This window comes from Symsagittifera roscoffensis, chromosome 1 (genome assembly GCF_963678635.1).
Source record: "Symsagittifera roscoffensis chromosome 1, txSymRosc1.1, whole genome shotgun sequence".
NCBI lineage: Eukaryota > Metazoa > Xenacoelomorpha > Acoela > Convolutidae > Symsagittifera > Symsagittifera roscoffensis.
In genome coordinates this window covers 80,868,724-80,892,664 of record NC_087062.1, presented here as the reverse complement: position 1 = coordinate 80,892,664, position 23,941 = coordinate 80,868,724, and the positions used below count along the sequence as shown (strand labels likewise).

The following is a 23,941-nucleotide window of genomic DNA, read 5'->3' as shown; positions in this document are numbered from 1 at the left end:
AGCTTCGCCTCTATGTAGCATGATCCTATTTTTTCGTTTCCAACCTAACTTGCAAATAAAATTGCTCATTTGGTAGCTCTTGCAATAAGCACGATCAGTAGCTTTGGAAGTTTGTTCTGTGCTTTATTTGTGGCTAGTGTTTGCCGATCGGTAAGATACCGTGGCGCAAATGGAAGTCCAGCAATAAAAGCTAAGCTTTTACACCTAATAAATTTGCAATATATTTTTTTTTCGAGAAACAAACCGTCAAATACCTAAGCAAACTAATAGGCTTGTCAGTGAGTAATGCAATAATACTTGATAGTTAGAAAGTGGGAGTAAAGTTACTCACCTAGCGAAGCAGAGAAAATATCCCGAACAGGCTAAACGCTACCGACAAATTGCATTGCCCTCTCCAGTAGCAAAACTCGTAATGAGTGTATTACAATCGGAGTTTAATTTCAACATAGAATTTCAAGATCACTAAAACGGCATCAGAAAAGAAAGATCGACAATACCAGAAAACAGAAGGACCCAAACTGCATCTTATTTTATGTAAAAACTGGTTGGAGTACTAACATTTCAGCTCTATAGCGAGCTCGGAATTATCTAATAACACCAAAAAATGGATTCCTGTTTTTTTTTCTCAGTAGGCACACTTATGTTGAATTCAGATGGACCAAATCAGAACGCAGGAAGGCTCACTACGTGGTGTGTTTTGATCGGTTATATTCAACGTTACAAATCCAAAACGCCTATATCTAACAATGATAACATCAAAGTAACTACATATGCAGACGATATAACCCTGACAACACCTTGTCTTAACACAGATAATTTAACACAACTTGTCTCTCTAATTTATCTCTCCAATTCAATCTAACATTCAAAACAGATCGATATAGTTAAAACAACAACAACAACATGAAAGCATTCCTTTTTTGACAGAATAGTTAGATATGAACGTGTTTGTTGTTTCAGTTGTGCCTTATGAAGTGGTGACTGAGACAAGTGACTTGAAAGGAGCAGGAACAGACTCTAATATTTTCCTCGCAGTGTACGGAGGAGATCAGCAGCTGATGGAAATGACAGGGGGGCCAGATCAGCACTCCCTGGAACCCAACAAACAACGTCGCAAACACAAGTTCAACAAAGGCCAAAAGGACACCTTCATTGTGGAGGTAGCGATTTGAAATCATTATAACGTGCCGTAAAACCAATACTTCGAAACTAGAGCAGAAATATATTCCGAATTGTACGTTTCTTTAAGGACATCTGAGAAAAGTGAGTTCAATTTGTACGTTTATTTAAGAGCTTTTGTACGTTTATAAGGGATCTTTTTCAATTATTTCCAAGTTTAAGTTTTGATAGAGCAGCTTTTTAGTTTGAGTGGATCCTGTTTTTGTTGTTACCGGTTTTCACTTGCATAAATCAAATCACTAAACGTAAACGAATTTAAACGATTTTATCAAAGGTGATTTTGTATTCGTTGTTCAGATGGAGGACGTGCAGGAGTCTCTCCGAAAAGTGAGGGTGGGTCACTCTAACATGAGTAGAGGCAATGGGTGGCACCTACACACTCTCTCAATCCGAAAGATGATCATAGTACCAACGGTTAGTGCAGTAGAACTACATTAAAACAAGCGAGAAGAACACAAACTTGTTGACGCGGTATTAGGATCTTCGTTCAAACGTTTTCTTATCAGAACTGTATGTAAATAGCAAAAGGGTGCCTTCAACATCGGCGCAATATGTACGAAATCATTGCCTCTAGCTGACGCTGCCTTGAATTATGGTATATCTTATTTCGATGGAAAAAATTTTCAATATCCAAAAATTGAATGTATAAAATCATCCCTGAGCCCATAAATAGAATTATTGCTCTCTTATGAGAATGAATGAAAACATGAACTCTTTCGCCCTTGTATATCGCATGTACCTTTTTAATTATCTTTGTTCAGCTATTTTTTTTATATCAGACATCTATATGTTTTTAGCACTCAGTGGAGTATAAGTTCAAGTGTGACCGCTGGTTAGATTATGGACAGGATGACAAGGCCATTGTGCGTGAGCTTGTCCCCTCGGAGGGCTACAGAGAGACAGTTGATCTAAAGAGAGGACAAGTAGAACGAGAAGACATGCATCTAGATCCCTCTGAATCTTGTGAGTAATAACACAAACGAAGCGTAGTGTATTATTACGGAGATTTTTTTCTACAAGCGAAGTGTATTATTACAAGATTTTTTTCTAACCTAAGTCGCAAATGAAAGTGCTCAGTTGGTGGCACTTTAAGGTATATTTCAATTTAATCATATTTAAGAATAACCAATTTAATGGAATATATTTCTTTTTGGCTAGTGTTAGGTCGATTTTGCAAAAAAAAAAATCGTGTGTCATGAAAATGTGTGATGTTTGTTGTTTTTCGTTATTTTTGCGACACTTTGGAAAATTTTTGCACTTGTCGCACAAGAATCAATTTTTCTCAAACTACTGTACCGATTTTCATAAAAAATGTTACCAACGGAAAAATTGGCTGCTCTTCTATATGCTTGCATTTTTAGCTAGTCTCATTTCATTTTACTCTTTTCATTTCACTCTTCATTTTTCGTTCTACGGTCTTCGAAAATTTCAGTAGGGCGATTTTTGGCCTATTTGTTTTCAGTTTTTTCCTTTTCTCAAATAATCAATGCACAAATTTGAGATGAAGGTTTCAATCAAAAGACCAAATTAAGGGAATCTTCCCTTCTCAAGCGGCTATTCCCTAAATTTGGTAGAAAAAAAAGATGTGGCCTCAAACAAACCCTTTTTTCACATTTTGGCTAATTTTTAAGACTTAGTGACTTTTCTCAAAAACTACCCTGCCATATCGGAGATGAAGTGTTTAACCGAAAGAAAAAATCAGTTAAACGAATTTTATCTGCGCGAACGGCTATGCTCAGAGTTTTGAAAAAAAAATATGGCCCTAGGCAAGTTTCGAAATTTTGAGGATTTTTTGGAAAATGTCGTACTTTCGTTTGAAAAAATTAAACGCAAAATCTTTTTTTTTGTATCATTAATAGTGGCATCAACTCTGTAGTGCAACCATTGACAAGAATTCCATCTTGCAAAATTGCCCTAATGTTTGGCCTATAATAATCAAGAAATTATATGACCAAAAAAGTTTTCAGACCAGCTTCTTTTTGTCACTATGCAAAAATAAATAGTTTCTTTTGGTTCAGCCGATTAGGAGTACACGATTTAACATATCCACACGCACGAAAGATTTATTATAGCTCGTATAGATAACTGAAAAGATCTTGATTTTTTCTTGAAACCGAAAAAAAAATGTTTCAATGCATTATTAATTACATTTTAAAGTTGGGGCGTTTTTCGTTCTCGAAGTAAAGAGCAAATTCTAAAATTGGCTGCTCTTTTTTATCATAAGAAATATAGATATACATTTTGGGCATTCGGGCGAGAAATTTTGTCAGTAGAACGAAAACCACACCGAGTCGCGACAAAATGTTTACATTTGATCATGAGAAAGTCAAATGGAAATTTGCTAAATTAAATGGAAGTTTGCTTAAATGTTTGAGGCAATAAAACAAGCTGAAACTTCGTATTAAAATTTCTTGCGCTAGATCAAAGCTATCGTTTTCCTACTAATATAAGTTTTTCATCAGAAGTTTTTCCGTTTGGCGGTAATGTTGCGATAATTGCCGAAAAATTTTTAAAAAAATCCTAATTTGAGGTTGCGTATGCCCGTTCTATCTGGCAGTTTTTGTTATAGGGTAACCGAAAAAATCTCTCGTCAAGATGTTAGATGTTTTCGAACTGGCCGGAAAGTTCAAAAAATCTGTCATTTGTTTGGCTTCCTTGAGTTATGAACATTTTTCTGTTTTTTCCTTTTTTAATCAGCGTTTTATTCATGATTTTATTTCAAGCCTTTTTGTTACTAAAACTAGTTGCCTAGAGGTGAGTTGATGTTTTCTGTTCACGAGCGAGTTCTAATGAGTGCAAGTAATCATAGTTTTATATTTTTGAACTAAAATATTTTTAGCGGTCAAGTACGAGGTGTTTGTTTACACGGGCAAAGAGAGTGGGGCGGGCACCGATGCCAATGTGTTTATTACTCTGTTTGGGCAGCTGGGAGACTCAGGGGAGAGGAAGTTGGCCCAATCCAGTACGCACATGGACAAGTTCGAGAAGGGAAATGTGAGACAATATACGAAATTTGAACTTCATGTCACTTATTTTATTAGGTAAAAAAGTTATTAGGTAGAAAACTCGCAAAGCATGGACCTCCACTCACACGAGAACAGCATTTTCCGTTTTGTCGCAAATCAAAGAACCAGCTGCTTAATTTTATGTCATGGGTACATCTGAACTACACTTCCCTTATGAACCATGCGTTGACTCATTGTATGTATTCTCGACTACCTGCTTGCATATCCTTATAACCGTCTTTGTCTTCTTTTTCTACAGATGGACCAGTTCGCGTTGGAGGCAGTAGACTTAGGCAGACTGTACAAGCTAGATGTGAGACACGATAACAGTGGACTCGCCAATGCCTCATGGTACCTGGACAGAATAGAGGTCAAACAGGTGGGCGGCGGTAGAGGTCAGACTGTTGCCGCCGGGTCAGATGTCGCAGTGTTTCATGCAGAGCGGTGGTTAAGCAAGGACAAGTCCAAAAATACGGCTCAAAAAACTCACTGCACCCTGTATGCGAAGGTATCTTCCCGAAAATTCTTTAAAATTGTTTATTTCCAATTTTCTAATTTGGTGGTTTGCGTTGCAAAACTCTCGACTTTCCAAATCATTCGCCGGTAGAGCTCCAATTACGCTTTCCGATAACGAAAACGAAACTTCCTCTAATTCGCTTTTTTTATTTCAAGTAGACTTGTTTTTGAATTTTGAGAATGCCCTCTGGAAGGCAAAAATAATTATTCGTTAAAAGTCATAAACATAGTGAATAATCTTATATAGGTATTTTTATTTCAGAAAAAAGTCTTTACATTTGTTCATGCTCGAATTTGATTTTTCGCGGTTTGACTTGTGGTTTTTTTGTCTTTTTCGTTTTCTTGCATTATGACTTTTTTCCAATTGTGAGTTGGCTATGTTCTTATTTTGTCAAATTAGGAATTCATATTGCAACTAGTTTAATCAATAAAGTTCACGATCATACAAGCACTTTACAGTGATAAAAGTGCTTTACAGTGATGTAATTTGCTCTGAAATAAACTTGCATTAATTGTACCAGCTTCATTTACTTGCCTCGAAGATGATTGTTTTTTTTTTAATTTCCTTTAGTTCATTTATTTCTATAATTCATGATTGTAGTGAATACTCTTTAAGTCTTGGCGATTTTTTTGTTCATGCTTTTAATTTTTTTTGCGGCGTGACTTTTGATTCCTTTAGAGTTCACTTTATTTCGTTTATTGAAAAGAAGGCAACTTTCACTAATGAAGAGCAAAACTCAAAACTAAAGAACAGCGTGATCAGCTTCTAGTTTCGAAAACGGATTTTAATCTTCAGTTTCCCAGTGATATAAAAAATTTACTTATTGACCCAGTTTTCTCACATTGGGTTATTTTCATGTAAAAAATGACAAACGTAATTTTTTCTTCAAATTGAAAGAGCAAGGCCATATAGTTTTTTTTGTGTTTTTCGAAAGTTGAAGTTTTTTCAAAACACAAGTCGGTGTCTTTTCCTAATTCCTTTCCAACTAGCTGTTGGCTATGTTTTAAGTTTACCTGATGGCAAGGTTTTTCTATTGTTTGCGCTTTTTAATAATAGTTCTGTCTAAGAAACCAGCGAAAGAATATGGATTTGAGGCACAATTAGTTCAAATATCCCTTTGTCTCAAGTGCCAATGAACTAAATCAAAGTCGCGTAAATAAATGGGGTGGCTCGCCGCGTAAATAAGTCGTGTGGCTTGCCGCGTAAATAAGTCGTCTTTTTTTTCAAATGGCTCGAAAAAACGTGAGTGACATTAAGGATCGAATAAAATTTCGATTTTGAGATTTATCAGTGGAATAAAAGGTTACCTATTGATTATCTTTGCGAAGCTTGTGTATTAGCACGAACCTTCTTTTTTTCCCCAACCTAAGTGGCAAATATTGGTGCGGCACCCCAATAATGGTGGGGCATCTTACAGCTTTTTCATAGCATATGCTTTGATGTTCAAATGGTAATAAATTAACATAGTTGATGCATTTTTAATTCTGTGATTTGTTTCAAACAACATAATAATAATAAAAACTCGGTTTCGGAAATTTTTCAACTCAATATATCTCGCAATTTTTTGAAATGCATAATTTATGCATACTATGGCTTCATGCTTTCCAATTTGTTACAGTAGAGGGCGTTGTTTTTCCAAAACTCATTAATAGTTTTTTTTTTGCGTTTTCCATGACCTTTTTGAAGTTGCTTCTTGGCGTTTTTTTGCTTGTGTTTGCAAATTGCAGCTTCGCATCTGTGTCCAATTTTCTGAGTGATGGTCAATGTTATACGGCGAGTATCTGATGCAGGGCTACGAAGGAGACCGGGACAGTGTGACCACTATGGGTACGATTGGAATGAGCACGAGAGGGTCCATGATGAACATGAGCATGAGTTCTCTTCAGAGTAGTCCCGGCAAGAGAAACAAGATACAAATGGAGATGCCAGTCTTCGAAGGGCCCAGTCAGTAGTGCATCTTTTTGTCAAGCAACTAAGTTATGTATTACTTTAACGCGTGGCTGAATTGGGGTCGTCCCTCGGATGCGATTTCCTGATTATCTGAAGGCGCAATTAAAGTATGCTGACATATTATGCAAACTAGATAGAATCAATGTTCCAGCTCCTATCAACCAATCACCCTTAACATTCTGCAAGTTCAGACAAGAAGAAACATCATGTATTTTTCTTGGTATTGTAGATGGTATGTACACAAAATAGCTTCGGCGTTGTCCCCTATCATCCTAAAAAACCAACAAGTAAAGGTAGCAAAGGTTATGAAGGCAGTGGGGGCTGTGATTTTCATATTGTGAAATCCCTGATAGAGATGATTGATCAGGGCTGATCTTCGTTGATTGACAATTTAATTTTTCACTATTGGACTTGTTACCTTTGATTGTCCTGTTCTGAAACGAGGTCTGGATACACTTGAGATTATATATGTTTTGTTGTGCAGCGGTGCCCTACACAATCAAAGTTGAGACAGACAGTGAGAAGGACTGTGGGACGACTGCCAACGCCTACATAGTGATCACTGGGGTTGGCAAGGGAGAGAAGAACAAGGATACGGGGAAGTTGCCGCTCATTCTCAAGGACAAAGAGGGGTTCGAGCCAGGATGCACAGATACATTCTCAATCGAGGCACCACCTGTGAATGAGATCAAACAGATCACGGTAAGTCATTTGTTCAAGTTCCGAAAATTAAAATATTGTTCAAAAATGCTGAAATTTGATGATTTTCGGCACTGTCGAACAATTTTGTTTTTCGGCGCTGTTGTACTGCTTCAGAACGAAACTGCAGACTTGTCAAATATTTGCAAGTTTTGCAATAATGAAAGGGTCAAAATGGGGACTTTTGTAATGGCAGAAGGTCCGAACGGCAGATAAACCAATCCATAAAGATTCTTTGAACCAATCAAAACTGATTCTGAACATCTCAATTCTGATCAGTTAGCATTATTTTCTTGTTAATTGATTTTTGTCGCCGCTACGGTTCACCCCGTCAAATATTCGTAGTTTTTCAAGTTGAAAAGTTTGAAACCGACAACGGTAAGATGTGGCGATGTTGATGGGAAATTGTATTTAATTTTATGTCGCTGATGGCTGATTCACCATCAGGTTGTGCTTTACAAAATAAGAGATAGATAGCTTGATCTTCAAGGTGTAATTAATCTAAGACGTTATTAAATACAACATGGGTTTTTAATTGCTTGTTCTTGTGGTGGTTCAGCTGGGCCATGATGGAGTGCAGTCGGGACAGGGGTGGTTTGTGAAGAGTGTGGAAGTGGACATGCCCCAGAGGGGGGTGAATGTGCTGTTCCCCTGTGACAGGTGGCTGGCAAAGGATAAGGATGACGGACTCACCGAGAGGACGCTGAATGTGCTCGATGCCGCACGCGCCCACTACAAGCCAAGTTGGAAAAACTTCTTTCTTATACTTCTATTTCAACGATTAAACTTGCAGTTTAACTTTGTTTGCATTTTAAAGAGCGTTATATTCATGTTTTTCGCTTCAATACAAGACTCTTATGCCATTTATAACAATTTCAGAAGTTTTGTGCAGTTAGCTGCAATAAGGGCGTATTTATTTAAAAGCAATAAATGCGTATTTAAGGAGGCACTTAGCACAGTGGTATGGCGTTCACTTTGAAATCGTCAGATCGTGTATTCGATCCCATGCCATGGCAATGATAGTGTGTGAGGACGAGCTCTCACTTGAACTCTAGCTTCAGGTCTACCACAACCTGACCGAATTTGGCTGCAAAAGTGGTACCACGTGAAAGTTCTAGACGCACAAAAACGGCCTTGAGTCGGAAAAAAGAGCTTCGCTCAACAAAATAACACAGTCTGGAATGTGGGGAAATAATACAAACGGACTATCCTCGACAGGACTGTTAAGGCCTATTGATAGGTCCTCTGCGATTCGCAGGAACTACAATTATTAATTATAATTATTATTATTATTTAGAGCGGTCGTTTGAGTTGAGTGTGCAGACGGGTGACTTGGAGAACGCTGGCACTGACTGCAGAGTATGCCTTGTCCTATTCGGGCTCAATGGGACCTCGGCTCCTATTTACTTGAAAAAGGACGAGGACACCCTGGAGAGAGCGAGCATGGACATACATCAAGTAAGCCACTGTCTCTTATATCTGCTTATTTCTAGTCTTTTTTTTTGAAACGTCACCACATCTAATCAGTTAGAACAGCTGCCTATCATAAGTCCATTCTTCTTGTGTTTTTTTGCTGCAATTGGGAGCGCAGATACGCTTGAATTTAAAATGGAGAGTCAGTTGCTGTTCAAGTGCCTCATAAGGTTCCGACCACATATTTAAGAAAAGAATTTGAAATAATCAAAAAAATTATATACTTGAAAAAAATTCGTAAGTTTGCTGTAATCTGTACGTGAGAAACAACTGAAGTCGACAAAAACGTGCAAGAAGGAGAGGTAACAATTCCTCAATAAACGTTCAACTGTAAGTAGTAAAATAACGTGAAAATTGTAGAAGGGAGGTCAGCCTCTCATCAACTTTCATCTAATTTAGTTTAAACAGACAATTTTCAGAACCGTTGTTCTCGAAACTGAGATAACTTTTTGATTTTTTGTTTGGAAGCAGAATCACGACAAATAGGGCTACATTAGATGCTGCATTTGTTCCTACGAGCTTTTTTGAGGTCAAATTATTGGGTTAAAAACCCAAAGCGTGTTTTTTGGAAAGATTTTATTTTTTTTTCTTAAAAACTACCTTGCCAAATCAGAGATTGAAGGTTTAACAGAAGGAAAAAAAATCAGTTACACAAATTTCAAGTGCGCAAGCCGCTATCTACTGAATTTTGAAAAAAATATGGCTTTAGAACGTGTCCAATTCTTGAAATTTTGCCAGTTTTTGGAAAGTTATTCTTTTTTCAATAACGAACCTGCTGATTCTGAGGTTGGTAGTTCATTAAAACAAACATCTTGCTTAGATTTTCCTGGCATAATTTGATAACACAAGCAATGCTTGCGTTATAGTATGAACTATCTTTTGTTTGAACCTAAGTCTCAAATCTTTTTGCGGTAAAATGTGTTCATTTTGAAAGTTTAATCAATAACCAGCTATAAAGTAGAGCCAATGCTAAGGATTTTAAAACAGACTATCATTGTTTCGACTTTCGAAAAGAAAGTCGGAACAATGAAAGCGAAATCTATCATTTTGTGCTTAATATGGCGTGTGGAAGGATGATTTTCAAAAAAAAAATTCAAATTTTGATTTTTTTCATTTTATTTTTTTTTTGCATTTTTTTTCTAATGTTATTTATTGCTCCATAGGCCTTAAAAGGCAGTGAGAACGTTTAGGACTTCGCCCTGATACGAGCAGTCTTGTTTCGACATTTCTAACGAAAATAACGGAACATTTGGGCTCGGCGTGGGTTTTTTCTTCAGACAGATTTCAACTTATAAACTAGCCTTTTTTGACGGAATTTTTTTGTCATTCAAAAGGACTTGTTATCCTGAGCTTAAATTTGAAATATTTTGTCCAACTGTGATCTTTTTTTTGTAAAATTATGGAGGTTTAAAGCTTGCCATTTTGGCTAATCTGGGACAATTATCGCGCTATTACCGCGTAAGCGGAGATTTAATCTGTTATAGAAATCGTTCCAAATTGGTTGAAGTAAGCTTATTGCCGTAAATCATTTGTTACTAAGAGCGAAATTCATCACTTTGTTCTTAATATAGCGCGTGGAAGTATGATTTTCAAAAAAAAATTCAAATTTTGATTTTTTTTTCATTTTATTTTTTTGCATCAATTTTTTCTGATGTTATTTATTGCTCCATAGGCCTTAAAAGGCACTCGAAACCTTCAGATCTGCACCTTGATACGAGCACTCTTGTTCCGACTTTGGTAACGAAAGTAGCGGAATAATTGTGCTCTGGGTGGTTTTTTTTCTTCAGACAAACTTCGACTTTTTAAACTAGCCATTTTTGACGGATTTTTTAAAGTATTCTTCAAAAGGAACTGAAGTCGTGAACCTAAAATTGAAAAGATTTTTCACCTTTCGTCGTTTTTGTTAAGTTATGTAGGTTCAAAGATTGCCAGTTTGGCCAAGTTGCTACTATTAACGCGCGATATATTTCGCGTTATAAACGCTTAAGCTGATATTTATTTCCGTTTTAGAAATCGTTCCAAATGGGTTGAAGAAAGCTTGTTTGCCGTAAGCTTATTGTTTACTAGGAGAGAATTTTATCGTTTTGTACTTAATATGGCGTGTGTGGGGGTGATTTTCAAAAAAAAATCAAATTTAAATTTTTTTTTTTCAATTTATTTCATTGCATTCAATTTTATTAGATTATTTTTTGCTCCATAGATCTTAAAAGGCAGTCGGAAAGTTCAGTGTTTTGCCCTGATACGAGCAGTCTTTTTCCGACTTTCGTAACGGAAATAACGGAACATTTGTGCTCGAGGTGAGTTTTTTTCTTCAGACAAATTTCGAATTTTAACTAGCCAATCTTTGACGGAATTTTCTTCTTCTTCAAAAGGACTTATTGTCATGCATAGGTTTGAAAAGATATTCCACCTTAAATTATTTTTTTGGTAAATTTGTGAAGGTTTAAAGATAGCCATTTTGGCCAAGTTGGGACTATTAACGCGCGATATAATTCGCACTATTACCGCGTAAGCGGAGATTTAATCTGTTATAGAAATCGTTCCAAATTGGTTGAAGAAAGCATATTTGCCGTAATTTATTTGTTACTAGTAATGAAATTTATCATTTTGTACGTAATATGGATTGTGGGGGTATGATTTTCACAAAAAAAAACTCTTTTTTAAATTTTTTTTGCATTCAATTTTTTCTAATTTTATTTATTGCTTCATAGGTCTTAAAAGGCAATGGGAACATTTAGGGCTTCGACCTGATACAAGCAGCCTTGATCCGTCTTTGATAACGAAAGTAGCGGAATAATTGTGCTCGGGGTGGGTTTTTTCTTCAGACAAATTTCGACTTTTTAACTAGCCATTTTTGACGGATTTTTAAAAATATCATTCAAAAGTTATTGTTGTCCTGAGACTAAGATTAAAAAGATTTTTCACTTGTCATCCTTTTTGTAAAATTATGGATGTTTAAAATTTGCCATTGCGGCCAAGTTGGGGCTATTAACGCGCGATATATTTCGCGTTATAAACGCTTAAGCTGATATTTGTTTCCGTTTTAATCCGTCAAAGAAATCGTTCCAAATTGGTTAGAGGAAGCTTAATTGCGATAATTGATTTGTTACTAGGAGCGAAATCTATAACTTTGCATGTTATATGACGTGTGGGGTGATGATATTAAAAAAACTCAAATTTTGGTTTTCTTTTTATTTTTTTTGCATTATTTTTTTCTAATGTTATTTATTGCTCCATATGCCTTAAAAGGCAGTGGGATCATTTAGGGCTTCGCCCTGATACGAGCAGTCTTGGTTCGGCTTTTCTAACGAAAATAACGGAACACTTGGGCTCGCGTGGGTTTTTTCTTCATACAAGTTTCGACTTTTAAACTAGCCATTTTTGACGGAATTTTTTTGTCATTCAAAAGATATTGTTGTCCTGAGCTTAAATTTGAAAAGATTTTTCAACCTGTGATCATTTTTCGGAAAACTATGGAGGTTTGAAGGTTGACATTTTGGCTAATTTGGGACAATCAACGCGCGATACATTTCGCGCTATTAACGCGTAAGCGGAGATTCAATCCGTGTTATAAATCATTCCAAATTGTTCGAAGGAAACTTGTTTGCCATAGTCGATTTGTTAATAGGAGCGAAATTCATCACTTTGTACTTAATATGGCTTGTGGGGGTATGATTTTCACATAAAATTGCAAATTTTACTTTTCTTTTCAATTTATTTTATTGCATTTAATTTTTTCATGTTTTTTTTTATCAATAGAACTTAAAAGGCAGTCGGAACTTTCAGGGATTCACTCTGATACGAGCAGTTTTGTTCCGAATTTGGTAAGGAAAGTAGCGGAATAATTTTGCTCGGGGTGGTTTTTTTCTTCAGGCAAATTTCGACTTTTTAACTAGCCATTTTTGACGGAGTTCTTTTTGTCATTCAAAAGGTAGGCTCTTTCCCAGTTTCCCCCTATCAAATTACCGAGTTTTATTTTTGTTTTACGTGTTATTACGGCTAAATGCGTGATTCTACGCTGTAAATTATGAAGAACAAATCTGTTCGCAGTTGTCGATTTGTTCACCAAGCCAATTTTCATTGCATTGTGACAACGTTAAATAGACTTTTCAAAATTGAAAGGGGGGAACTGGAAAAGAGCCAAAACGTATTGTTGTCCTGAGCTTAAGTTTGGAAAGATTTTTCCAACTGTGATCATTTTTCGGAAAAAATACTATGGAGGTTTAAAGATTGACATTTTGGCTAATTTCGGACAATCAACGCGCGATACATTTCGCGCTATTAACGCGTAAGCGGATTTTCAATCCGTGTTATAAATCGTTCCAAATTGTTCGAAGGAATTTTGTTTGCCATAGTCGATTTGTTAATAGGAGCGAAATTCATCATTTTGTACTTAAAATAGCGTGTGGGGGTATGAGTTTCACAAAAAATTGCAAATTTTTCTTTTCAATTTATTTTATTGCATTTAATTTTTTCATGTTTTTTGCTCAATAGAACTTAAAAGGCAGTCGGAACTTTCAGGGATTCACTCTGATACGACCAGTTTTGTTCCGAATTTGGTAACGAAAGTAGCGGAATAATTGTGCTCGGGGTGGTTTTTTCTTCAGACAAATTTCGACTTTTTAAACTAGCCATTTTTGACGGATTTTTTAAATTATCCTTCAAAAGGAATTGAAGTCCTGAACCTAAAATTGAAAAAATTTTTCACCTTTCATTGTTTTTGTTAAGATATGTAGGTTCAAAGATTGCCAGTCTGGCCAAGTTGGGAATATTAACGCGCGATATATTTCGCGTTATAAACGCTTAAGCTGATATTTGTTTCCGTTTTAGAAATCGTTCCAAATGGGTTGAAGAAAGCTTATTTGCCATTCAAAAGTTAGGCTTTTCCAGTTTCACCCTTTCAAAATACCGAGTTTTATGTTTGTTTTACGTGTCATTACGGCTAAATGCGTGATGTTACGCTGTAAAGTATGAAGAACAAATCTGTTCGCAGTTGTCGATTTGTTCACCAAGCCAATTTTCATTGCATTGTGACAACGTTAAATAGACTTTTCAAAATTGAAAGGGGGAGGAACTGGAAAAGAGCCAAAACGTATTGTTGTCCTGAGCTTAAATTTGAAAAGATTTTTCCAACTGTGATCATTTTTCGGAAAAAAAACTATGGAGGTTTAAAGATTGACATTTTGGCTAATTTGGGACAATCAACGCGCGATACATTTCGCGCTATTAACGCGTAAGCGGATATTCAATCCGTGTTATAAATCGTTACAAATTGTTCGAAAGAAACTGGTTTGCCATAGTCGATTTGTTAATAGGAGCGAAATTCATCATTTTGTACTTAGTATGGCGTGTGGAGGTATGATTTTCACAAAAAATTGCAAATTTTACTTTTCTTTTCAATTTATTTTATTGCGTTTAATTTTTTCATGTTTTTTGCTCAATCGAACTTAAAAGGCAGTCGGAACTTTCAGGGATTCACTCTGATACGACCAGTTTTGTTCCGAATTTGGTAACGAAAGTAGCGGAATAATTGTGCTCGGGGTGGTTTTTTCTTCAGACAAATTTCGACTTTTTAAACTAGCCATTTTTGACGGATTTTTTAAATTATCCTTCAAAAGGAATTGAAGTCCTGAACCTAAAATTGAAAAAATTTTTCACCTTTCATTGTTTTTGTTAAGATATGTAGGTTCAAAGATTGCCAGTCTGGCCAAGTTGGGAATATTAACGCGCGATATATTTCGCGTTATAAACGCTTAAGCTGATATTTGTTTCCGTTTTAGAAATCGTTCCAAATGGGTTGAAGAAAGCTTATTTGCCATTCAAAAGTTAGGCTTTTCCAGTTTCACCCTTTCAAAATACCGAGTTTTATGTTTGTTTTACGTATTATTACCGCTAAATGCGTGATGTTACGCTGTAAAGTATGAAGAACAAATCTGTTCACAGTTGTCGATTTGTTCACCAAGCCAATTTTCATTGCATTGTGACAACGTTAAATAGACTTTTCAAAATTGAAATTGAAACGGGGGGGGGGGGGACTGGAAAAGAGCCAAAAGGTATTGTTGTCCTGAGCTCAAATTGGAGAAGATTTTTTCAACTGATCTTTTTTTTGTAAAACTATGCAGGTTTAAAGCTTGCCATTTTGGCTAATTTGGGACAATTATCGCGCTATTAACGCGTAAGCGGAGATTCAATCCGTTTTAAAAGTCGTTCCAAATTGGTTGAAGTAAGCTTATTGCCGTAAATAATTTGTTACTAAGAGCGAAATTCATCACTTTGTACTTAAAATAGCGTGTGGAAGTATGATTTTCAAAAAAAATTCAAATTTTGATTTTTTTTTTTCATTTTAATTTTTGCATCTATTTCTTCTGATGTTATTTATTGCTCCATAGGCCTTACAAGGCAATCGAAACTTTCAGATCTGCACCTTGATACGAGCACTCTTGTTCCGACTTTGGTAACGAAAGTAGCGGAATAATTTTGCTCGGGGTGGTTTTTTTCTTCAGACAAATTTCGACTTTTTAACTAGCCATTTTTGACGGAATTCTTTTTGTCATTCAAAAGGTAGGCTCTTTTTTAGTCTCCCCCCTTTCAAAATACCGAGTTTTATGTTTGTTTTACGTGTCATTACGGCTAAATGCGTGATGTTACGCTGTAAAGTATGAAGAACAAATCTGTTCGCAGTTGTCGATTTGTTCACCAAGCCAATTTTCATTGCATTGTGACAACGTTAAATAGACTTTTCAAAATTGAAAGGGGGAGGAACTGGAAAAGAGCCAAAACGTATTGTTGTCCTGAGCTTAAATTTGAAAAGATTTTTCCAACTGTGATCATTTTTCGGAAAAAAAACTATGGAGGTTTAAAGATTGACATTTTGGCTAATTTGGGACAATCAACGCGCGATACATTTCGCGCTATTAACGCGTAAGCGGATATTCAATCCGTGTTATAAATCGTTACAAATTGTTCGAAAGAAACTGGTTTGCCATAGTCGATTTGTTAATAGGAGCGAAATTCATCATTTTGTACTTAGTATGGCGTGTGGAGGTATGATTTTCACAAAAAATTGCAAATTTTACTTTTCTTTTCAATTTATTTTATTGCGTTTAATTTTTTCATGTTTTTTGCTCAATAGAACTTAAAAGGCAGTCGGAACTTTCAGGGATTCACTCTGATACGACCAGTTTTGTTCCGAATTTGGTAACGAAAGTAGCGGAATAATTGTGCTCGGGGTGGTTTTTTCTTCAGACAAATTTCGACTTTTTAAACTAGCCATTTTTGACGGATTTTTTAAATTATCCTTCAAAAGGAATTGAAGTCCTGAACCTAAAATTGAAAAAATTTTTCACCTTTCATTGTTTTTGTTAAGATATGTAGGTTCAAAGATTGCCAGTCTGGCCAAGTTGGGAATATTAACGCGCGATATATTTCGCGTTATAAACGCTTAAGCTGATATTTGTTTCCGTTTTAGAAATCGTTCCAAATGGGTTGAAGAAAGCTTATTTGCCATTCAAAAGTTAGGCTCTTTTCCAGTTTCCCCCTTTCAAAATACCGAGTTCTATGTTTGTTTTTCGTATTATTACGGCTAAATGCGTGATGTTACGCTGTAAAGTATGAAGAACAAATCTGTTCACAGTTGTCGATTTGTTCACCAAGCCAATTTTCATTGCATTGTGACAACGTTAAATAGACTTTTCAAAATTGAAATTGAAACGGTGGGGACTGGAAAAGAGCCAAAAGGTATTGTTGTCCTGAGCCTAAATTGGAGAAGATTTTTTCAACTGTGATCTTTTTTTTTGTAAAACTATGGAGGTTTAAAGCTTGCCATTTTGGCTAATTTGGGACAATTATCGCGCTATTAACGCGTAAGCGGAGATTCAATCCGTTTTAAAAGTAGTTCCAAATTGTTTGAAGTAAGCTTATTGCCGTAAATCATTTGTTACTAAGAGCGAAATTCATCACTTTGTACTTAAAATAGCGTGTGGAAGTATGATTTTCAAAAAAAAAAATCACATTTTGATTTTTGTTTTCATTTTAATTTTTGCATCATTTTTTTCTGATGTTATTTATTGCTCCATAGGCCTTACAAGGCAGTCGAAACCTTCATATCTGCACCTTGATACGAGCACTCTTGTTCCGACTTTGGTAACGAAAGTAGCGGAATAATTTTGCTCGGGATGGTTTTTTTCTTCAGACAAATTTCGACTTTTTAACTAGCCATTATTGACGGAATTCTTTTTGTCATTCAAAAGGTAGGCTCTTTTCCAGTCTCCCCCTTTCAAAATACCGAGTTTTATGTTTGTTTTACGTTTCATTACGCCTAAATGCGTGATGTTACGCTGTAAAGTATGAAGAACAAATCTGTTCGCAGTTGTCGATTTGTTCACCAAGCCAATTTTCATTGCATTGTGACAACGTTAAATAGACTTTTCAAAATTGAAATTGAAAGGGGGGCGAAACTGGAAAAGAGCCAAAAGGTATTGTTGTCCTGAGCTTAAATTTGAAATGATTTTTCCAACTGTGATCATTTTTCGGGAAAAAAAACTATGGAGGTTTAAAGATTGACATTTTGGCTAATTTGGGACAATCAACGCGCGATACATTTCGCGCTATTAACGCGTAAGCGGAGATTCAATCCGTGTTATAAATCGTTCCAAATTGTTCGAAGGAAACTTGTTTGCCATAGTCGATTTGTTAATAGGAGCGAAATTCATCACTTTGTACTTAATATGGCGTGCGGGGGTATGATTTTCACAAAAAATTGCAAATTTCACTTTTCTTTTCAATTTATTTTATTGCATTTAATTTTTTCATGTTGTTTTTTGCTCAATAGAACTTAAAAGGTAGTCGGAACTTTCAGGGATTTACTCTGATACGAGCAGTTTTGTTCCGAATTTGGTAACGAAAGTAGCGAAATAATTGTGCTCGGGGTGGTTTTTTTCTTCAGACAACTATCGACTTGAACCAGCCATTTTTGATCATTCAAAAAGTTTTGACCTGAGCTCAAACTTGGAAAGATATTTCACCGGCGATTTTTTTCGTAAAGTTATGGGGGGTTTAAGTTTTGCCAATTTGGGACAATTAACGCGCGATATATTTCGCGCTATTAATGCGTAAGCGCAGATTTAATCGGTAATTGAATTCGTTCCAAATTTGTTGAAGGAAGCTTATTTGCCATAATTCATTATTTGCTAGGAGCGAAATTTATCATTTTGCAGGTAATATGGTGTGTGAGGAGTTGATTTTTACAAAAAAAAACTCAAATAAAAAAGTTTCTTGTTTTTTTTACATTGTTTTACACAGCTTCGCCTCTGTGTCAATCAAACCTCCTTTATAAAAAGTAATGGACGTAGTAATTACTCTTATATAGTTCTTGGTCATTTTTTAAAATCTTTGTTCAGGAAAAATCCTTAAAATTGGTTCACGCTCAGCGTTGACTTTTCGCGGTTTGTCTTTCGATTTCTTTTCAAGTTCGCTTTATTTCCTTTGAAGAAGTTAAAATATACTAACGAACAGCACAAGTGTAAAAGGCACAAAAATGTAATGGATTTTGAAAATGGAATTTAATTATCATGTTTTCCAGCGGAATTATAAATTTACTCATTGAGCCACTTTTTACCGTAGCGATAAGCAAGGGTATTACAATCGGTACTAGACTTTTTCCCGTAAACAACCTTGCCCACAGAATAACGCATTGAGTATCTTCACTTTTTAAGTAGGATCTTCACTACTATCACTTAAGAAGTAATTAGTTTCGTAAACCGTTTTCTTAAGCCGTTTTCACGTAATTATCTTTTCAAAAAAAATTCAATCTATTATATATTTAAATGCGGGCTTCACTATCTCGCCATGTTTAAGCTTTTTCAACGTAATTTTTTTGCATGTTTAAGCTTTATCGTATAGTGCAATGTTTAAGAGTTTTTTCGATTTTCCAATTTGATTTTAGTGGTTATTTTACCGAGTTTAAATTAAGCAGCCCAATATCGAATTAGGGGTTGCGAATTTAGCCTCCAATTTTGAATGCCCGAATCATTTTTTTTATTTTAGCTAACGAGATAAGACGATTTTTGAGCATTTTCAAAAATTATTTCAGATAACAAAAAAAATTAAAAAACTCGAAGTTCCCAACCCTGTAGTTGGGCGCTGTCAAAGAACTCTAAGGCGGTACAAATCTTGCCTCCAAATATGACTGTTCAAATCCTTGTAGTTTTCGAGATATGACGGTTTTTGTAATTTTTTCAAAAGTTTTCAGAAAACTTGAATGTTATTATTTTTTTTTAAATCTGACATTCCCAACCCTGAAATTGGGTACTGTCAGAGTACTATCAAGGATCGCGAATCTTGCCTCCAAATATGATTGCTCAAATCCTTGTAGTTTTCGAGATATGATGTTTTTTGTGATTTTTCAAAAATTTTCAGAAAATTTAAATTAATTATTTCTCCAAATTTGAAATTCCCAACCTTGTAGTTGGGTGCTGCCAGAGTACTCTAAGGATTAACAAATCTTGCCTCCAAATATGACTGTTCAAATCCTTGTAGTTTTCGAGATATGACGTTTTTTGTGATTTTTTCAAAAAAATTTCAGAAAACTTACATAATTTTTTTTTCGCAAAATCTGAAATTCCCAACCCTGTTTACTAATATTCTTTAAACATCTGAAATTCCCAACCTTGTAGTTAGGTCGTGTCAAAGTACTCTCAAAGGTTGCGAATGTTGCCTTCAAGTGTGACTGCTCAAATTTTAGTTGTTTTTGAGATATGAAGTTTTTTGTGATTTTTTCATAAATTTTCAGAAAACTTAAATTACTAATATTCTTTGAACATCTGAAATTCCCAACCTTGTAATTAGGTCCTGTCAGAGTACTCTCAAGGATTGTGAATCTTGCCTCCAAATATGACTGCCCAATTCTTTGTAGTTTTCGAGATGTGACGTTTTTTGTGATTTTTTGAGAAAGTTAAAATTTATTTTTTTTCGAAATTTGAAATTCCCAACGCTATAGTCCGGTGTTGTCAGGTTAGTTACTCTAAAGAGTTGCAAATCTTGCCACATGCAAATGATAAACGCGACTGCTCAACTGCTTTTAGTTTCCGAGCTGTGACGTTTTTTGATTTTTTCAAAATTTCCCATAAGAACTTATCTACATAGAAATTCAAAAAATTTGAAACTACCAGCTTGATGAAGATACAACCTTATTGTCAGCGTTCACCCAGGCGTCTCAAACCTTGCCTCTTAATATGAATGCTCAAATCCTTTAAGTTTCTGAGATAAGACGTTTTTTTTAAATTTTTTTTCCGGGAAACTTAGGTTTAAAAAAGTTCACAAAATTTTGGATTCCTTACCCTATAGTAGGGTGCTCTCAGGGACTCTCAGTGGTTACAAATCTGGCCTCCAAATTTCTCCAGAGGCCCATTAAGTTTTTGAGATGACGCTTTTAAAATGGGAATTGAAAAAAATTGAAAGTTTGTTATTGTGTGCAGTCAGAGTACACTAAAAGGTGCAGATGTTGTTTCCAATATATGTGGTTTTTGCTTAGTTGTCGAAAAATTTCGAAGCACCGAAGGTGCGTTAAACGCTAGTTTTTATTCGAATTCGGGGTTTTCGTCTTAGTTTTTGTCGGATCACTTTGATTTTTAAACGCCATTTTTTTTATGTAACCTTGATATTTTTTATTTTTTTAATTACTTTTCGAAGCAGTGTTTTAATCATAACTGAAATTATTTTTTAAAATTTTTTGTCAAGGTATTTTTTCAAGTAATTTTTCCATTTTATTTTTTCAGAGTTTTTATTTGCTTCTGTCTTTTTCGTTCACTCTTTTGTAGCGCAATGTGTGTTCTGCAGCGCAAATGTTGCGAAGCTCCGCTTAGCCTCTGTGTCTCAAATTGAGTTGAGTTTATTAAAAAAGCACCAATCATAAATTGTTCTTGAAATTCTCAGAGCTTCAAGGGCATTTATTTTTTTCTATAAAGTTCGAAACTTGAAGCTATTTGAAAAAACAAGTCGTTGTTTTCGGTGCGTTCACGTCTCTTCAACGCACTTGGTTATGTTTTATAGAGAAATTTAATTGTATGTGGGGTATTTACAGGTGGAAATTGAGGATATTGTGCCTTTACGGAAGATGCGAGTGAGCGTGGAACCCAAGGGTGCCAGGACTAGCTGGTATCTGCAGCAGGTTACTCCTTATTAAAACTTTACATACTTGATAGATGCTCATACAAATGACACTAATGATTGCAATAATTATGGCTTCCAATTGTACGTCTGAACAAAGCATAAATTTTCCTAGTCATGACGTCCAGCGTGAAAGCATAGGCGCAGTCAATTCAATTGGCTTTATTTTTTAAAACAAAATGGAAAATCTTGCTTTCATAGTTTTGAGTTAAGAAAAAACAATATCATGAAGCAAGGATCAACATGATATTGATGCAGATTTTTGGAATAGTTAGAATTAGATTGATTTAGTTTTGCTTCGTCTGCCTTTGAAATCCTACGATCGTAATTACTTGTTCAGATGAGTGTGCGTGACAAGCAGAGTGGAAAGCTGTACGTGTTCAAGTGTGACGACTGGTTCGACCCCAAGAAGAAGCTCCTCAAGAGAGATTTGTCGGCCACCGTCGACGGAGTCACGCTCCTTTCCCGTAAGAAACTGTAATCTTTTTAAATGCCTGTTTTTATGAGACATGAAAGCGCATGATATAATGTGTATTTACAGGTTTAGTGAATTCATGGGGGAAAGGGTATTTTGACCATCAAAAAAATAATTATTTAGCTATCTGAGATCCTTCTAAATATCAAATTTTTCTCATAATTTGAGTTGGACGAGCGAAAAGGGGTCTTTTTGAGAGCAATGGGAAAGTTGCGAGTGGTTGACCTACAAATTCTATTCATGTGTTTATTTTATTTTTGTGTTGTAGTTACTTCGTACGTTGTGCGTGTTAAGACCAGTGACGTTTTAATGGCTGGCACTGATGCTAACGTGTTTGTGGTGTTGTTCGGGGAGAATGGGGACAGTGACCAGGTGCAGTTGCGTGAGAGCAAGACTTACAAGTTTGACAAGTTCGAGAGAGACCACATGGATGAGTTCCACTTGCCGCCCATTCTCTCTCTTGGAAACTTGTCGAAACTCCGAATCTCACATGACAATTCAGGCAAGACTGCAAACCTTCTTCTTTCGATTGGACCACTCTCGGTAGAGCGGGAAGGAACCATAGCCTAGGTTGTTTTTTTTCTGCTAAATCCAGCTCAAGTACCATGAATAAATCTCATAGATAGTGCATCCAATATGCTATCACGATGAATCCCCTACAGTTGTGATTCGGGTTTCAAAATGAAAATCGAGAAAATATCTCAGTAATCAGAAAAAGTAGCACATTTTTTTGGCTCATCACACTAGTTTACGCAGAGAAATGAATAATAGATTAACCTCGATCAGGGCGCCAAATTCCTTCACTACAAACTTTATGGACCCCGTTGAATGTTTCTTAATCCGAGAGTGATTCAAATTCTGTGCTTTTTGAACTGGATAATGATCAAAATAGTGCGGAAAAAATTCTCACGTAATGAACAGTTTTCTGGCAAAACTACTCTTGTTTTTCAATTGAGTCTCACGTCGATTTCGATTGCACTTACATTTGCATATGGAAAAAAGAGACTTTAAACGATTGCTGAACACTAACATGTTTTCTGACCCATATTAAACTGAGCTGATTCCGACTTTTTGTTTTGACGGAATTTTTGGAAGGATATTTCAAAATTGAAAAGGATATTTCCTCTATTCTATTCAAAATTGAAAGGATATTTCTTGTGATATCATTTTAAAAAAATCAATATAAATTGAATTGAAGCAGACCAGTGGATAACTAAGAGGTGAAGTATATCCTTTTCCTTTCGGCACTGCGCGTGGCTGTGGGATTTAACAGACGCTTATGGGCAGTTGATACGTCTAGTCTTGTCTATTTCGTTAAAATTTTGAGAAGTGACTGTAAAATGTTACATTAATGTTAATAAGGTTCTATAGTAATGAAAAAGTTACGTAATATATTTTTGCTCTTTGCAGACTCACTAAATGGTTTGATATACACCAATGTGAATTTTTCTAGCTCATTTAACTTGTTCAGCAGACCTATCAATTCATGTTTTTACCAAATCCGTTCAGTCGATTTCAGTTAGATTTCAGTCGACTGGGAATTATCTCATGGCAGAGAGTCCGGATGATAAAAGATGCAACCAATCAACATCGTTAAAACCCACAGTTAATCGATTTTCAAGCTGTTTTCAAATTTTAAAAACTGAATTTGTTGTTTGGGTTCTTCTGTCATGAGAAAATACGACTGCTAAAGTCAGGGGCGGTTTTAGAAGGGAGTGTTTGAGCCCCCCTCAGGGCTTCCACCCCCTGCCGACCCAAAGTGTCCCCCTTCATAAATATTTCAAAAAATCCATTTTGGGTGACATACCCTGAATTTTTTTCTAAAGACGCCTTCGACGCCTATAAATATTAATTTTGAGGGGCGCGTGCGTCGAAAAGTGCTTTTTTTTTGGTCAAATTTTCCTGAAAACACTTTGTTTTTTGTGTTTTGTCAAAATTTCCTAGTGGCTCAGAAAATGTGCTTAAAAAAGGGGTCTTTATAGTGATTTTGGAGTGCTCAGAAAATCAATTGAGTCGGCTCAAAAAAGTTTTGTTTACGCCGACTCCAATTTTTTTAACAAATTTTTCACATTTTTTTTAAAAATCCCCCGCCTCTCGAAAATCCTGGATCCGCCCCTGGTTAAAGTTTATACTTCATCCGATTCTGTGTGTAGCTTCCTTTATGTGTTAGCTTAGACTTATTATAATAGGCAGAATAGGCGATTCTGTGTGTAGCTTCCTTTATGTGTTAGCTTAGACTTATTATAATAGGCAGAATATAGTAGGGTTACCAGGGAGATCGAAAATCTGTATCCTTTTTCTAAAAAGGCGATATCAGATTGTGAAAAAAGCAAGTATTACGCCTGCCAAAATGTATTTACGAGAAATTGATTCAAAGTGTTAGTTGTTCTCATGACACGCTGAATTCAAATTGCAAGAAGGATAGCCGGTTACTGTGCAAATAGCACAGAATGTTCCGACCATAGTCTTTACGCTTGC

The 23,941-nt window shown here is 35.7% G+C and overlaps 1 protein-coding gene across 3 annotated transcripts in view; it reads left to right on the top strand.

Moving 5' to 3' along the window:
- Positions 1-23,941, top strand: part of LOC134850819 (lipoxygenase homology domain-containing protein 1-like) — a 71,940-nt gene that overhangs the window by 36,386 nt on the left and 11,613 nt on the right. For all 3 annotated transcript variants that reach the window (XM_063866627.1, XM_063866626.1, XM_063866625.1), the window contains 12 exons: positions 961-1,160; positions 1,477-1,593; positions 1,977-2,142; positions 4,019-4,173; positions 4,444-4,692; positions 6,492-6,645; positions 7,136-7,353; positions 7,910-8,093; positions 8,648-8,808; positions 20,903-20,989; positions 21,329-21,455; positions 21,732-21,965. In XM_063866627.1, coding sequence (XP_063722697.1) covers positions 961-1,160; positions 1,477-1,593; positions 1,977-2,142; positions 4,019-4,173; positions 4,444-4,692; positions 6,492-6,645; positions 7,136-7,353; positions 7,910-8,093; positions 8,648-8,808; positions 20,903-20,989; positions 21,329-21,455; positions 21,732-21,965 — 2,052 coding nt within the window. The remainder of the gene's footprint in view (positions 1-960; positions 1,161-1,476; positions 1,594-1,976; positions 2,143-4,018; positions 4,174-4,443; positions 4,693-6,491; positions 6,646-7,135; positions 7,354-7,909; positions 8,094-8,647; positions 8,809-20,902; positions 20,990-21,328; positions 21,456-21,731; positions 21,966-23,941) is intronic.